This window comes from Culex pipiens, chromosome 1 (assembly GCF_016801865.2).
Source record: "Culex pipiens pallens isolate TS chromosome 1, TS_CPP_V2, whole genome shotgun sequence".
NCBI classification, from domain to species: domain Eukaryota; kingdom Metazoa; phylum Arthropoda; class Insecta; order Diptera; family Culicidae; genus Culex; species Culex pipiens.
Window position 1 is genome coordinate 36,124,819 of NC_068937.1, and position 17,368 is coordinate 36,142,186.

At 34.6% G+C, this 17,368-nt stretch overlaps 1 protein-coding gene across 1 annotated transcript in view; it reads left to right on the forward strand.

The window, feature by feature from the left end:
- Positions 1-16,310, forward strand: part of LOC128093836 (UPF0746 protein DDB_G0281095-like) — a 34,633-nt gene extending 18,323 nt beyond the window's left edge. Inside the window, exon 2 of the mRNA XM_052711668.1 lies at positions 15,814-16,310. Within this exon, the coding sequence (XP_052567628.1) occupies positions 15,814-16,189 (376 nt within the window). The 3' untranslated portion in view covers positions 16,190-16,310. The remainder of the gene's footprint in view (positions 1-15,813) is intronic.
- Positions 16,311-17,368: the final 1,058 nt, after the last annotated feature.

Below are 17,368 nucleotides of genomic sequence, written 5' to 3' on the forward strand. Positions count from 1 at the left end.
TTCCCAAAAACCATCCAACTCCAAGCGAAACTAACTTGAGGACACCGTGGAGATTTTCCCTTATCCCCTTAGAAAAGTGAAGCAGAATCCGATTTGCGATGTCGTTCCGTCGGGTCGCAGGATTTTTCGCGTTCGTCGTCGGTGTGCAACAACAAAAAAAACTTATCATGCCTTTTCAGCTCGATAAACATCGTAACTCGTCGTTCGCTTCGTTAATCAGTACCTCGCTAACCATCAATCATTTAAAACTCGTAAAAAAATCTCAATTTAAAAAGTTACACTGTTTAATCCTTAATTCTATAATTATAAATGATTTTGGTTCTATCTTTCCACAGTCGGCTGTCTAAGATTAAACCATTTAATTTAAAATTTAACAACCGATAAACGGGAAATGTCTCATCCGCAGCATCCGATTGTTTGCCTTGAGAATAAGATATAATACCTTTCAACAAACACTATGATTTTGGGTCGCATCATCATCTTCTATGATGAATCCTGACCAAATACCCTACCCTACTAACAAATTTTCAGGTTTCTGGCGCTTGTGGGGTGTAAGCACAGAGTAAATCAGCTGCCCTAGTAGCAACCTGCGCTAACTAACATTCCCGTCCCTTAAACTCGAGGTCTACAAACTGACATGGCGGGCGCCGTTGGTGGCCAATGACTGTTACCTATTCGCAACTGATCTAGTTTTGACAATCATGGTGTTTTATCTTTTCAGCGCATTCATACATGCTGTTGATAAGGGAAACACCATTAGATTGTTGAAGCCTATGGTCATTAGTGCTGAAAGGATATTACGGTTCTGTTCAGCAACGGAGGGGCAACCATGGGTGATCTCTCATGCTCATGCTCATGCTCATGCTTAAAATACTTAAAATACTTAAAATACTTAAAATACTTAAAATACTTAAAATACTTAAAATACTTAAAATACTTAAAATACTTAAAATACTTAAAATACTTAAAATACTTAAAATACTTAAAATACTTAAAATACTTAAAATACTTAAAATACTTAAAATACTTAAAATACTTAAAATACTTAAAATACTTAAAATACATAAAATACTTAAAATACTTAAAATACTTAAAATACTTAAAATACTCAAAACACTTAAAATACTTAAAATACTTCAAATACTTCAAATACTTAAAACACTTTAATTACTTAAAATACTTCAAATACTAAAAATACTAAAAATACTAAAAATACTAAAAATACTTAACAAACTTAAAAAACCTAACAAACTTAAAATACTTAAAATACTTAAAATACTTAAAATACTTAAAATACTTAAAATACTTAAAATACTTAAAATACTTAAAATACTTAAAATACTTAAAATACTTAAAATACTTAAAATACTTAAAATACTTAAAATACTTAAAATACTTAAAATACTTAAAATACTTAAAATACTTAAAATACTTAAAATACTTAAAATACTTAAAATACTTAAAATACTTAAAATACTTAAAATACATAAAATACTTAAAATACTTAAAAAACTTAAAAAACTTAAAATACTTAAAATACTTAAAATACTTAAAATACTCAAAATACTTAAAATACTTAAAATACTTAAAATACTTAAAATACTTAAAATACTTAAAATACATAAAATACTTAAAATACTTAAAATACTTAAAAAACTTAAAATACTTAAAATACTTAAAATACTTAAAATACTTAATATACTTAACAGACTTAAAATACATAAAATACTTAAAATACTTAAAATTCTCAAAATGCCTTGGTGACATTGATAGGATTTCAATTTATTTTTAGAATATTTACCAACTGGTAAGGTTTTTCTCAAAATTACTATTTTATAAACAGGTCCGGGGTAAAGCCACACAAATTTCATGCACTATTTAAAAAAATAAAGTTGTTTCAAGAGGGTTTAAAAAAAGAGTTACGTTAAAAATTCTAAGTTTAAATTGCGGGGTGACTTTCAGAGTCATAGTTTTTCTTGTTCAAAACAGATTTAAGATGTTCAAACTTTATTTGAACGTTAAATGTAGCATCACTAAAGTAGCTGATATATTTTTCAAGAAAAAAAATCAGTGTTTATATTTAGTAAACTTAGTTTATAAATTTTTTTTTACAGAATACACATAAATTTTAGGAAAAACGTCAAATTTTGCCTGAAATTTGTAAAAACTAGTTTTGCTTATAAAATTATCGATTTATATTGCATTTTATACAGAATTTGAAGCACAAGTTTCCACATTTTACATGAAATTTGGTAAACTGAAATTGCCTACGAATTCGGAAATTATTTTTAATTGTGTTTCAAAACGCATATTATTTATTATTTACAAATTTATTTAACCAAAGAATCCAAAGAATCCGATAATGCCTTCCGTTTTCCGATTCAAAATCATTTTCGTTGAGAAAATCATGATACTTTGAAAAGGTTAAAATAATGACTTTCAACAACACTTTCTTAGCTGTAATCAACTAACTCTTTTATCTTTTTATAATTTTGTGAATAGTTTATTTCTTTACCCCGGTCAGTATGATTCTTAACAATTCCTTACGTAGTTTAATTGTACTCTTCATTTTGCGGAAAAATTTCCAAGCTTTCAAAGTCACCCTGGCTATCAAAGTCACCCCGTTTTACGGTACATAAAATAGATAAAATTCTCCAATTCCTTAAAATTCTTAAAAAAAACTTAATTACTTAAAATATTTAAATACTAAAAAATACTTGAAATAATCAAAATACTTTAAGTAATAAAAAACTTATATTCATAAAAAACCTAAGATTCTTCATGATACTTGAAATACTTTAAATACCTAAAATACATAAATTACTTAAATAACATGAAAAACTTCAAAAACTTTATTTCAAATACTAAAATACATGCAAAAAATATTAGTTAAAAAAAAAAGAAAATCACTTGAAGATATGTTGCGTATTCCACAGTTTTTACTTCCCAATTTTAGCGGTAATTAAATTCTGGATCAATCAAAAACCTTTTCACCACAGCGATCAAACTGCAGGCCAAGCCACATGAGGACGACCATTTTTTTTGTTATGCTCTCTTTGAAGGGTGTACTAAAACTAATCTCTGCAATGGTCACATGTTGGCATAAGTGAAACAAGCGTAGCAAAAAAGAAGTATTGCCTCAATCATGCCATGGACCACCTTTATGCATTTTGCATCAAACTCAACCCCACTTAGAGACTGGAGGGGAATTGGCTTCTGAAACGGGTTGCGGTTTGTTCGGAATTTCACGTCGCAAAACATTGTTTGCATAAACTTTTTTTTTTTTGTACTGGTCGGGCTTTTCCTCGCCTCCGATTGACGACGACGATGACGGTGGCGGTGGCGTCCCTGGTGGCCCGGTGACTCGACACAAAGTTAGAACAACCAAACCGAGGGAGGACCGACGACGTCGCCGTCCCCAGCAGCCGTTTTAGCTTGATTGGCTTCGGAAAAGCTTTGGAGCAAGCTCACTCGCACACAAAAAGTGGCAGCAACTTTTGATGAAATTATTTTTTCCTCTGTTATTTTCCGTTCCGACACAAATTTTTGCCTTTCTTGTTTGTGGGGAGAAACAAAAAATCGCAACCGAGCAGTTCTCTGGGATTTAGAATTTCTCGTATTCCAAACCAATGTTTTCCATAATAAATATGCCATACAGCGATTCCACGTTAAACCAGCATGATTCAGATAAAAAAATGCTCCGATTCAACTAAAATTTAGCATGAGTTTATTTGTTGGGATTTTAATGAAAAGTGCTAAGATATTTTAAAAACATAGCTAAATCCACTAATTGATGAAATGAAAACTTTAATTGGAGATTAAATTGATTGGGTGAATGAAAAGTTTACATTTTTGTAAAAAGTGATTCAAAAAACCTCCAAAAGATATTTTTTCTTTATTTTCATATTTATACAAAACAATTAAAATTTATTCAAAATATTATTTTTTATACATGAAATGTTTGATTAACTTATCAACTACAAAACCCTTACGCACTTGACGTTGAATTTTTTTTCTTACTAATTTTTTAACTAATTGTTCAAAAAGTGCCTTCACATTATTGAAACTAGCCTCAAGTTTAATTGATTGGATTAGTTTTTCGCTCATGGATTCCTTTAGAAAAGTTGAAGATAAACAAAACTTATCAGCTTATCCAAATATGCTCAATTTCGGTCTAAAAAAGAAAATTTTAGGTTTTTAAATATTTTTCATATTAAATTTGTTTGTAACGTACAGATTTATAGCTCGGATGGATAAGAAGCATGTTACTCAACATTTGTTCTAAATTTTGAAGAGAGTCAAGTTACCCCTAATATTTCGAAAATGACGGTTTAAAATATTTTTGCTTTCCTGACTGAGGAAAGGCAATGAACTTCCTAAATACACATCTCAGGTATACCTCAACATATTGACTCAGAATCATTTTCTTAGCAAATGACTGTGGGGATGTGTGTAAAAATGATTTTCTTTCCACACGCACACGCATGATAAAAATAAATGCTTTGAAAGCAGGGTGTTCATAAGAAAACTGCTATAAATGGTTTGAACTTATTAGATACAAAGCTGTGAAAACAGTTTTCAAGATTTTTTAAATACTTGAATGTACCAGGTTTTCTTATTTTGAAAAGATACTAAACTGTTTTTTTATATCGCAAAGTTTATTCTAAAAAAATGAATAAATAGAAAATTTAACTTATTTTTTTAATATTAAAATTGCCAAAAATACCAAAATTATGAGAGTTTGATGATATAAAAACTAACGGTTTCCACACGAAATCGACCATAAAAATAAGATTTTGAACCGGACCGTTTTCGATCTTAATAAAACTTGCTGGATCGTTTGTCCTACTCAAATCAACAACTCATGTGCACTCAGTTTAGCAATTCTCAATGGCATTTGAATTTTAGGAATTCTTTTAGTTTCAAATTTTTGGTAATTAGGGGAAATATGCCCATTTTAAGCCTAATAAGTGGTCGTGTTTGAATGATGCTGGATAATCTAGATTGTTCCTTGAAATTCACTAAAACCAAGTACATAAACTGGTAGAGCAACTTTTTGTGAACATTTCTGTTTATTTTCACTTTTATCAAAAGTTATGCTATTCCTTTTACAAGCATTTAAAAAAAATATTTCAAAAATGCATTCTAATCAGTCGAGTGCATTGGGCCACGCCCATTTTTTTATTTTCAGCTTAGTTCTTATTTTCTTCCAGCGCTCTTTTGGGTCTGCTTAGTGCTGCCAAAATTGATGAAATTTCAAGCGAACACTCACGAAAAGTAGCATTTATAGCGAAAGTTTCCTGGCAGCACTTGCTCACCCCAACAGGCGCTGCACGAGCATGTTGGTGGTGTTGGTGGCCACCCTTTGTTCTTTATTTGCCTTCGCTCCTCGCTCGGTTTTCTTCAGCCTTCGATTGGAATGGATATTCAAAGTTGAAACGTCAAACGACTTGGCGCGTTTGTTTTTTGATGGTGCTTGCTAATTATTTACATGTTTCGGGAATATTTTTCAAGTGAGTGACTAACTAATGGGAAAAATAAACTGTTGCCGGTAGTTGGAAGCAATTTTATATCTTAAGCGCTTTGAAATCGTTAGCGCAAGTGAAAAGATATTGATGGCGGCTTTCGTTAAGCAGTTAACCTCTCATCATGCGTGTGGATGTGTGTGCCACCAAAATGATGAAAAATGGTCTCGCAAAATAGAAATTATGATCAAAAATGCATTAAACATCATTTTGGCCAGTAAGTGGCATACATTTGCGGGCTTACTCGAGGCGGTGCTGTTGATGGTAAGTTTATAGCCTAAATAGTATTTTTGGAGCTTTAATCGACCATCAAACTCTCCATATGACGAAGGTAGGTGTTTGATTAGAAAGGGTATATTTCCCCTACTTTTAAATTGAAAAAATCATATCATTCGAAGCAGATGTTCAAAAACTCGAACGAAAGTTTGTTTTAACGAAAATCGTGCGCTCTTTTCAATGATTTTTTGAATGAAAGTGGTTCAGGAAATGTTACCTTATTGCACCTTGTTTGGTTATCTTTAGTGATTATTTCGTTCCTTTTATATGTATTTGAAACTGGTACGTCAAGGAAAAACTCAAAAACACGGAAGCAGCACTTTATTGTAAGTTTAAAAATGGGATCTGTTACAAAATTTGCCATCAAACATGTAATTTAGTTTTTTGGAAAAAAAACGAAAAAAGGTTTTTATTTACAAACCACTTGAAAACGCTTTCGCTCGAACTTAGTGTCTATGGAAGAAAAGTGGGAAATTGTCCGCTCTTTCGAATGGTAATGGCTAAATTTGAATCAAAGGGTGTATTCAGCCTGATTTTCGAAGAAAATTTGATTTTTGGCTGTTTTTTGATCGAAAATGAAAGTTTCGTATTTTCATTGAAAAGAGCGTAATATTTTCATTGAAAAGAGCGCACGATTTTGGTTAAAACACACTTTCGATCAATTTTTTGAACATCTGCCTCGAAAGATATGATTTTTTTCAATTTAAATGTAATTACCAATAATTTAAAACTAAAAGAATTCCTAAAATTCAAATTGCCATTGTGAATTACTAAATTGAGTGCACAGGAGTTGTTGATTTGAGTAGGACAAACGATTAAGCAAGTTTTATTAAGATCTGAGATGGTCCGGTTTTTAGTGGTCGATTTCGCGTGGAAACCGTCTGCTTATAACTTTTGATAGGGTTGTCAGATCTTCAATGTCTTGGACGCGTTGGAAAGGTCTTTCAAATACCTTTCTGAAAATGTATAACACGCATAATATTTAATAGCGACTTATGGGACCCCAAGACGGATCGAATGAGGCCAAAACGGACAAATTCGGCTCAGCCAGTGTCGAGATAATCGAGTGACACCACACACACAGACATTTGCTCAGAATTTGATTCTGAGTCGATAGGTATACAGGAAGGTGGGTCTACACGGAGAGACTGTGCCCAGAAATTTTAACAATTAAAATTGTTGATTTTACTTTCGTAAATTTCAACAAAAGCGTACTTGTTGCGGCCAATTTTCAGTTGAATCAACCAAAATTAAGTAATAATTTAATAACCTGTTTGTTGAAAATGCTAAAGGCAAAAAGCTAACAGATTTCCCGAACTCGAATGAACGTGCTCGACTGTTAGCTTTGGTTTTAGAAAAATCAAGATTTTTTTTTGGTTAAATGTAAATATCAATTGGTTGAATATTAAAAAGATGAACTTGGGTTTGTTTACGTTTGTCATTTGAAGTCAGGATTCGAACAAGAGCGGTCGATTTGTTGAGTTTGTGTTGTTAATTGTGAAGTGAGAGAATGTGAAAGGTGAAAATCACACTATTTGGCTAATGTTGAAGTGCAAATCGAAGTGAACACTGTTGCAACTGTGGAGGTGCAATTGGTGAGTAAGCTTGTTGATGATTTCTTTGCAGGTGATAAACTATGAAGAACAAGACGAGGACATTCGCAATGAGGACCTCTGATGCGAGGGGACTTCATGACAATGCTTTAAGGAAAGGGAAGGGCAGTGAAAGGAAGAGGCGGGCGAACTCTTGCACGACAATTCTTGCACGGGCAAATTTAACAAAAGGTTGGTTAATCTAAGTAAGTATGGATTTATTTTTACATAACAATTTATCTGTTGTGATTTTAATTAGAAAACTGAATAATGAAAAACCTTCGTTCTTACGATGGATACAAATTTAATGAACCATTATTTTTTCAGAATCATCAACCATAAAATACATGGAAATGCGTACACATAATATTAAAATAAAAATTAGATGATGGGAAATGTCTAAAAAATAAAATTTATAAAAGATATACAAAAGAAGATAGAAATATTTTAAAAATGCTGTTAATAGAAGACTGTTAAATAAACTGGTAAGTAAAACTCTAAATATTGTTTTCAGGAATCGGAGTATGTTGAATAAATTTAATGCAAGCTTGGTAAGTAGCATTATTGATATTTCTTCTTTCCTCATCATAATTAAATTTATTTACGATCCTATTTTCAGTTTATAGCCAAAATTAAGAATTTTGTATTAAATTACTAATAGATTTTATATGTCTATTTGCAGCAAAAGGTTCACTTTGGTGTAAATTCTGTGTCCAACCACAAGAAAAATAACTAAACCTGAGACCGTTGTAGATGATGATGACTTATCGGATGATTGCACAGTGATGGTAAGTGAATACAACACTTAATTTTATACAACATAATAACTTAACTTGGTGAAAATTTTGCTCGGTTTATATTTTTAAGGAATTCACATCTTTTTTAAATATGTTTGACAAAATTTGTAACATGTTTTATTATTATTTTTTTAGATTTATGCAACCTAATTTTTTCAAACTTTAATCAAACTTTACATGTTTTATAATAACAGTTAATAAAAAGTTTTGTTTTTATGCTTTTTAACAGTAATTTAATAACTTCATGCTAAAAAAAAAATAGTACAAAAAGTTAAAATTTTAGGCAGAATAAATGCGAATATTAAAACAACCAACATTAATTTGTGAGGCATTATTAAAAAATTTACTTCAAATTCAATAAAAATATTGCTAACAATAGCTAATTATTGACTACATGTACGAATATTTTTCTGTATTTAAGTAAGACATTAGTTAAAAATATAGCTAGAAATTCAGCCCGGCCTGTATCGTTAGATAATTAAAGAAAATATATATGAACACTTACATAAATTATGTCTAATTAAGAAATGTTTTGTTATAGACCACTAATAATTTGCTGCATGCAAACATATTTCAGTTAATACAACGAAAAAAAAATGTTGAAAAATAGTTGAAATGTATGGTCCAGCCTGTTTTTTACAGAATATTCCACAATATTTCAGCTGAAAACAAGAAAAAAATAGTTAATTTTCTGAAAAAAATATTCTAGCAGTCGACTGCTAGAATTTTTTTCGGCTATTTAGCCAACAAAAATGACAATTCCAACTATTTTTTTAGTTACTTTTAGTTATTGGTGGTCAGCAATTTTGGGTTAACAAAATCAACAATCGATTGTTGAAAAAAAGCTGTGTAAAAAATTAACCCATACTTTTAGTTAAATTAACCAAGATTTTTTTAGATTTGCCCTGGCCGGTCTCTCCGTGTAGGAGGTTTAATTGAGAAGTTTATTTTTCGAGTGATTTTATAGCCTTTCCTCAGTGAGGTGAGGAAGGCAAAACGCAACCAAGGGCACATTTTTTCCCTTTTTTCAGGATATGATCAGCTTTGGAAAAATGGTTCCTGACCACTGAAGATATTTCGAGTTTCCGAAGATGGTTTTGAGGTGCTTTTTTGCTGATTAAGGTGCCTGAAACCCGATATTTTGGTTTATTGCAGTCAAGGTTATAAATCTTTGAATGTTTGTAAAAGTTGGTTTTACAAGCCTTAAACTAAACCGAATTCATTTAAACCCCTAAACAACTCCTCAAAATCTAGGAGCCAGTAGAGAAACCTGAAGTTATTAGAGAACGGCCATCTCAAATGAAATAACTGCAGGTTCTCTAGTCGATAGTAATAGTTACAACAGCAATCAGCAAACTACATTCACAGCGTTTGGGAAACAAGTAGAGAACTCCACAAGTACAATCTCAAATGTATTGTCTTTCTAATTTGATGGGAGGACCGTCCGGGGCTCGACACTCCAATATTGTTGTTTCTTTTGTCCCTGGGACAAAAAGAGCAAGCAGGACAAACTACTCGGCGTATTCGGCAATCCTTAGCCAAAGCGAATCTGCACAGAACCATTGCAACCGCGATCGTGCTGGTAAAAGGTCGTCACGGGACGAAGCTTTTCGAGCGCTTGGTGTTAGATAGTTATTCTCAGTGCGATATTATATCGAAAGCGGTCGCCACCAAGGTACGACTCCGTCGGACTAAGACAAACACGGAATAGGCCCAGGTAAAGTGCAGAATCGGTCAGTGTGAAGCTTCGAAACATCGGTCGTTTGCTGTTTGTTTGGTTGTCTCCGAAATTCCGTCAATTTTACCCAACCTTAATATCGATATTCGTGACTGGCCGGTTTCGCATGACTTTAAACTGGTTGATCCAAAGTTTAACAAGTGCGGGTGTGGACACTTTTACTGGAAACTGTGTTTGGACATATCGTGTTAGATCTCTTTCTAAACATTTTATTCGTTAAATAAATACGCTAGTGTTTTCCTATGATTTTTTTTTTAAATAATTGTATTCGACTTCAGAATTATTAAAAAAAAATGCATTTTATTATTAAGTATGCAATCAACTATTCAAAATTGACTAAAATGGGGTCGCAAAACTCGAATTTGGGGTTAATATTTTTTTTGTTTTGTGATTCAATTTTTAATTTGCCTAATAATTTTTAAAAATGAACTTGAAATTTGAAATTCTTTTATTTAAGAAATTCAGGTATTAAACTTGTTGTTTGCAATATTCTCGAGAACTGCTCCGATCAGGCGCAGAGTAAATAAAAGGCTGCGAGAAAGCTTCGGGTGGTGGTGGTATAGAAAGAATCCGGTTGTGGTTTGGGGGGGCGCACAAGTTTAAGCATTGTGGCTGGGGCTTTTTATCAGCAGCAAAAGCTGTCGAACACCTGTCGTTATTATGCTCCTCTCTCTGCGCCCCTCTTTAGTACGGAGGGGGTGGTAAAAACTTTTTCTTGTTCTTTGCACAAACTCAAACGAAAGCTCTGCAATCCGGTGGTGGATGACAAAAGTTAGCATGTGGTCGGTTTTTATGGGTGAAAAAGCTGGTTTGACATATTTTGGTTGATTGGTGGGGAGCTTTCTTTTTGTTGTTGTTGCTCCAACGTCGTCACCTTTGCCAGTGAAACCAATGAATCCAATTAGGACTTATTGGGTTTCGTGGTACAAAGGTGATTGGCTGTATGAGAACACTTGAGAGAAGAAAGCGATTAAATTAATTTGGGATCGGTTACACCAAGAAGTCATTTCGACTTCATAAGATATTTTTTTCGATGTCATAACCCATAAAGCTCTTTCAAAACTTCCCTAAATAACGTATAGCCTTAAATGCTACTTATTTTGACGTGCGTTGAAGAAAGTGAACCTTCTCGTTCTCGCCACTCTTTTTCATTCATCCCTCGAAGGAATAATTAATTTCCATTTCACTTTTCCCTAAGCTCACCACCAACGAGATAGAAAGAGAGAGAAAGAGCCTTATCCGCGTCCGGAAGAGAAAAAAGCTTCTTCCGATTCTGCCAGCCGTGGCTTTGGTAAAAGGAAGCATACATTTGGGGGGAGAGCGAAAACGCTGCTGCATAACAATGAAATCCAATTTGAAAGTACAATAAACAAGCTTTAATTGATTTGCTTTCGCCGAGAACGACAACGATTTGTGTAGTGCTTTGGAGCCAACACGAATCTGGCTCAGAATTTTCTGAGATCTTAAGTTTGATGTTGTGTTCTCTTGGCAAAATTGGCAAAACACAACAAAAAAAAAACAAAAAAAAAGACCAAAAAGACAAAAATGACAAAAATGACAAAAATGACAAAAATGACAAAAATGACAAAAATGACAAAAATGACAAAAGTGACAAAAGTGACAAAAATGACAAAAATGACAAAAATGACAAAAATGACAAAAATGACAAAAATGACAAAAATGACAAAAATGACAAAAATGACAAAAATGACAAAAGTGACAAAAGTGACAAAAATGACAAAAATGACAAAAATGACAAAAATGACAAAAATGACAAAAATGACAAAAATGACAAAAATGACAAAAATGACAAAAATGACAAAAATGACAAAAATGACAAAAATGACAAAAATGACAAAATGACAAAAATGACAAAAATGACAAAAATGACAAAAATGACAAAAATGACAAAAATGACAAAAATGACAAAAATGACAAAAATGACACAAAATGTCAAAAATGTCAAAAATGACAAAAATGACAAAAATGACAAAAATGACAAAAATGACAAAAATGACAAAAATGACAAAAATGACAAAAATGACAAAAATGACAAAAATGACAACAATGACAAAAATGACAAAAATGACAAAAATGACAAAAATGACAAAAATGACAAAAATGACAAAAATGACAAAAATGACAAAAATGACAAAAATGACAAAAATGACAAAAATGACAAAAATGACAAAAATGACAAAAATGACAAAAATGACAAAAATGACAAAATGACAAAATGACAAAAATGACAAAATGACAAAATGACAAAAATGACAAAATGACAAAAATGACAAAAATGACAAAATTGACAAAAATGACAAAAATGACAAAAATGACAAAAATGACAAAAATGACAAAAATGACAAAAAAGACAAAAATGACAAAAATGACAAAAATGACAAAAATGACAAAAATGACAAAAAAGAAAAACAAGAAAAACAAGAAAAAAAAGGAAAAACAAGAGAAAAAAAAAACAAGAAAAACTAGAAAAAAGAGAAAAAACAAGAAAATTAAGAAAAACAAGAAAAACCAGAAAAACTAGAAACACTAGAAAAACTAGAAACACTAGGAAAACTAGAAACACTAGAAAAACAAGAAAAAATAGAGAAAAGAAAACCTAGAAAAACAAGAAAAACAAGAAAAACTAGAAAAACTACAAAAACTAGAAAAACTAGAAAAACTAGAAAATCGAAAAAAACGAGAAAAACAAGAAAAACAAAAAAAAACTAGATAAACCTTGAAAAACTAGAAACACTAGAAAAACTAGAAACACTAGAAAAACTAGAAACACTAGAAACACTAGAAAAACTAGAAAAAATAGAAAAACTAGAAAAACAAGAAAAACTAGAAAAACGATAAAAACTAGAAAAAAAGAAAAACAAGAAAAACTAGAAATACTAGAAACACTAGAAAAACAAGAAAAACTAGAAACACTAGAAAAACTAGAAAAACTAGAAACACTAGAAAAACTAGAAAAACTAGAAACACTAGAAAAACTAGAAAAAATAGAAAACCTAGAAAAACTAGATAAACGAGAAAAACTAGCAAAATAAGAAAAATAAGAAAACAAGAAAAACAAGAAAAACTAGAAAAACTAGAAAAACTAGAAAAACTAGAAACACTAGAAAAACAAGAAAAACAAGAAAAACAAGAAAAACAAGAAAAACAAGAAAGACAAGAAAAACAATAAAAACAAGAAAAACAAGAAAAACAAGAAATACAAGAAATACAAGAAAAACAAGAAAAACAAGAAAAGCAAGAAAAACAAGAAAAAAAAGATAAACAAGAAAAACAAGAAAAACAAGAAAAGCAAGAAAAACAAGAAAAAAAAGATAAACAAGAAAAACACGAAAAACAAAAAAACAAGAAAAGCAAGAAAAACAAGAAATACTAGAAAAACTAGAAAAACTAGAAAAACGACCAAATTAATCAAAACGACAAAACGACATTTTTTTAACCAAAATGACCTCTGTGCCAACAGTGCACGCACCCCCCGCCAACAAACAGTTTGTTATTCCGGCACACGAAACTTGAAGCGAGCCTGTTGATGAGGACTCCCGAGGATACGAAATAATGGGGACGACGCTGAACTGCATCCTTCTCACCACCGATGTCTGATGTCCGTCTGTCTGTCGATGGCTCTGCGGGCTGTTTTCGTTCATCTCGGGCCCGAATGTTGATTCAGGCCTTGCACGTGAGTAAACACGCTGTACCCGTTTTGGGGGCGTCCAGACGGATTCTGCCAACTCTACTTGAGGTGGGTACCGTTGGGTGGTGTGAATCGCGGTTGAAGCTGATCTTGGAACTGGAAACGATCGGTGGAATGTTCTGTTAATTGTATGACGTTATTTTGCGTTATTAAGAGTTGAAGTGATCGTTCAATATCACTCCAACAAACTGTATGTTTCATTAATCCTAGTGGCTCTTGTGGAAAATAACTCGGCAAACATCTTGCAACTTTTGGATTGCTCCTTCTTGTTCTTCCTTGAAGACATTTACCGAAAGAAGGTGGGCTGAAGGTATGTATTTCATGAAATCAAGAAATGTTCTACCTTCAATTAGTTTTGAGAATAAAATGTGATTTAACCAATGTTATAAATTACAACAATTAAATCAAGGTATTTTTTCGAACGCAGCTATTCCAGAGACATATTTGGCCAGATTTATCGCACTATTAGGTCTCATTTTCCCTGCCCAAAATCCGGACTGATTGCCAGCGACAAATAACACTCGGCGGAACCAATCCTGACGGTGCCATATATAGCTTTGGCGCAAAGTGAATTCGTCTTCTCTTCCCGCCCATTTGTCGTCATCGTAAATCCAGCCATCATTATTGGCACAATTTATTTCCCCCGGAACCGCGCAGTTCCAGATTGCTCCCGGAGGTGTCTTTACAGTGTCCAACGATGACGACACGTTCCAAGGAGTGCCAACTAAGACGTTGTTCTGGGTTGTTTGATTCGGCCACCACAGTGTCTGGCGAAGAAGCTGGTCACGTTTTCAATTAAAAGTATTCGAGTTGGGGATCCTTAAGGTAGGATCCAGGGTGGAAATTCGTTTATTGAAGGTAAATAAGTTATTTTAAGAACTGAGTTTTCATGCAAAAATTGTCCCTCTCAGCCTGATTTAATTAAAACATTTGTTTACGAATCGACAGCTTTTTTGTATTATTTCGATCTCATCATCACCCCGGGGAACAGTTTTCCCAGTCCGTTAATCTTTTAATTTATTTTCCCAGCACCAAAGCCGCAATCAATCCGGGATGCCGGACAAAAACATCCCAATTTAATGGACAACAATTAATCACTGCGCACAGCTTCAATCGAAGTCCCACACAGTTTTTCGCCCCCCGGGTGGAACTTGGATGAGGTATTGAAACGGTAAACAGAGTGATGGAAAAGTGTGGGAAATTTTGTTCAATTCAATGATGATGAAATTCAATTTAAAACGCGTGGGAAACGAGAACCCACTTTGTTTGTTTACAATAACAATCTTATTTGATCCAAATCCGAGAGATTAAATATCAAACATCATATAGATTCAAATATTATTATGTATCTCTACGCTATCTAGTTCTGTAAAAAAAGTCTGATTCAACCGAATTTTCATCATCTCGTCCTAAAGTATCCTGAAGAAATCCGCAATAAACGTCACAGCCCGACAGAAACAAAGTCACATCTAGACAGACAGCGGAAAAAAGAGGTCGCCAAACTCCAATAAACAGTTCGCCAACAAATCATCGAAACGTGCTGATAAACAGCCCATTATTCTATCGCGAGTGCACCCCGCACAGTGTCCTTCCCCTCCCGTGACAGCACTTTAAGGAGAAAAACTTTCCCCCCCCCCAGCCCGGCTGGCTGCAACTCTGGGCAAAACTGCACCGAAACTTGGCGCGCCCAAACTGACTCGCCCAAAGTCAGTCACTTTTTGCACACACAAATTTTCCGGTCGTTCCCCCAGACCGCAGCACCCGTTTCCAAAAAAAATAAAGAAGAAAAAAGTTACGGGTGAAAAACAGGCAAAAAGCCGTAAATTGTTTTCTCAACATTTCCACTTGATACCTTCCGCCATTTTGTTCCGACTTTTGGTTGGCTGGCGGGGCCAGTCGCCGCGGGTAAAGGGCTGAAAACTTTTGCAAACTATAAAGATTTATCTTCCAGTTGCTTCCTGGTTCCTCGCCATCGCTACCCTCTCTGAAGAGGTCCACGTGGCGCCCGGACGCATTTGCTCATTTTCACCGGGCACCTCTTTCCCTTGGACGGTGATTGTTGTAGAGCACACTTTAAGAGTGCACCGCAAGAGGGCACTAATGGATTCTTTTCTTTGTCTGGAAAGTGTGGTTTGATCAGGGTTTTCGTGCTGCGGGTTCGCAGCTGTAAATGAAGCATTATTTTACTTGAACAACAACAGCAACAGCAACAGCAACAGCAACAGCAACAGCAACAGCAACAGCAACAGCAACAGCAACAGCAACAGCAACAGCAACAGCAACAGCAACAGCAACAGCAACAGCAACAGCAACAGCAACAGCAACAGCAACAGCAACAGCAACAGCAACAGCAACAGCAACAGCAACAGCAACAGCAACAGCAACAGCAACAGCAACAGCAACAGCAACAGCAACAGCAACAGCAACAGCAACAGCAACAGCAACAGCAACAGCAACAGCAACAGCAACAGCAACAGCAACAGCAACAGCAACAGCAACAGCAACAGCAACAGCAACAGCAACAGCAACAGCAACAGCAACAGCAACACTAGCTCTATTTTGTTTACATCTTGTAACAGCTTGCAACGGTGCGAGTGACAGATCTCCCGTGGTAGCAGTGTTGCTAGTTTTGTAGTTTTAGATGTCTGTACTTATTGTGCAGTTATGTCTGTAGGCGGTTTATGGGTTTGTTTGAAAAGGGAAGAACCTAACATACTTTTCAACGCCTACTACGTTTTTTAACCTTCTTCAAGTTGGTAAAGACCTCAATCCCAAACCGCCAAAACGCCGAAAAGGTTACATTTGACAGACGCGTCTGCACATTGGGCGGTTGTTTTGAGCTTCTGCTCCTTTTTTTTCGAGGTTAGACGCCCGGCAAGACTTGTCAAGATAAAAGACGTGCTGACAGCTTGAGGGGTTGCCGCGGCGGCGTGGCAGAGGGAGGTGGCGAATGCTTTACCCAATAGACCGCACAAACGTAATAAATTATTTATGGCAGCGGCGTCTCACAAAATGGCGAAAAAGTGAATGTCACCCGGGTGGGAGTTGTCACTTGAGGGTGTCGTCGTGTTCGGAATGAAAGAACCAAAGTGGTGGAGGCGTTTGGGTTGTATTTTTTTCTTCTCGAAAATCAAACGATGTAAACAATTAACACCCGAAATTCACAAGCCTGACACACATGCAATCCAAACAATCAATTTATCTCAAACTTCAAATCACGTACTCTCTTCCAGGACAAAACCCCAGATGCAATTATAACCCTCTTCAGTGTAACGAAAACCCAACAAAATTTCATCGGTCAAGCCGGGGCCGGCGCGCCATCATCATTTGCCCAAGATTAGACACCTTCCGGGCATCAATCAGCACACTTTCACTGCAGGCCGCTGACAAGTCCTCCGTCGCCGTACACACAAACGTGGTCCGGACACACTGATTGGAAGCTGCGGCTCAGGGTGCCCCACTCCGATTTGCATAATTTGGACGGAACGCCCTGGGTGTTCCATCGAAGTTGTGGGAGGCACGTTCTTGTCCATTGTGTTGCGTTGGTGAGGAACCTCTAAATCTCAACAGTTGACTGCATTGACTACCGTTCCTTTGAGATGCAGAGGTTCCCTAGCGCTCGGTTCGGCTACCGCTGATGGATGACCCTTCCAAGCCCTTCACGCTCCCCGGTAGCTAGTTGGCCAGTTGGCGAAGTGCGTTAATTGAACATCGATCCATCGGTGACACAA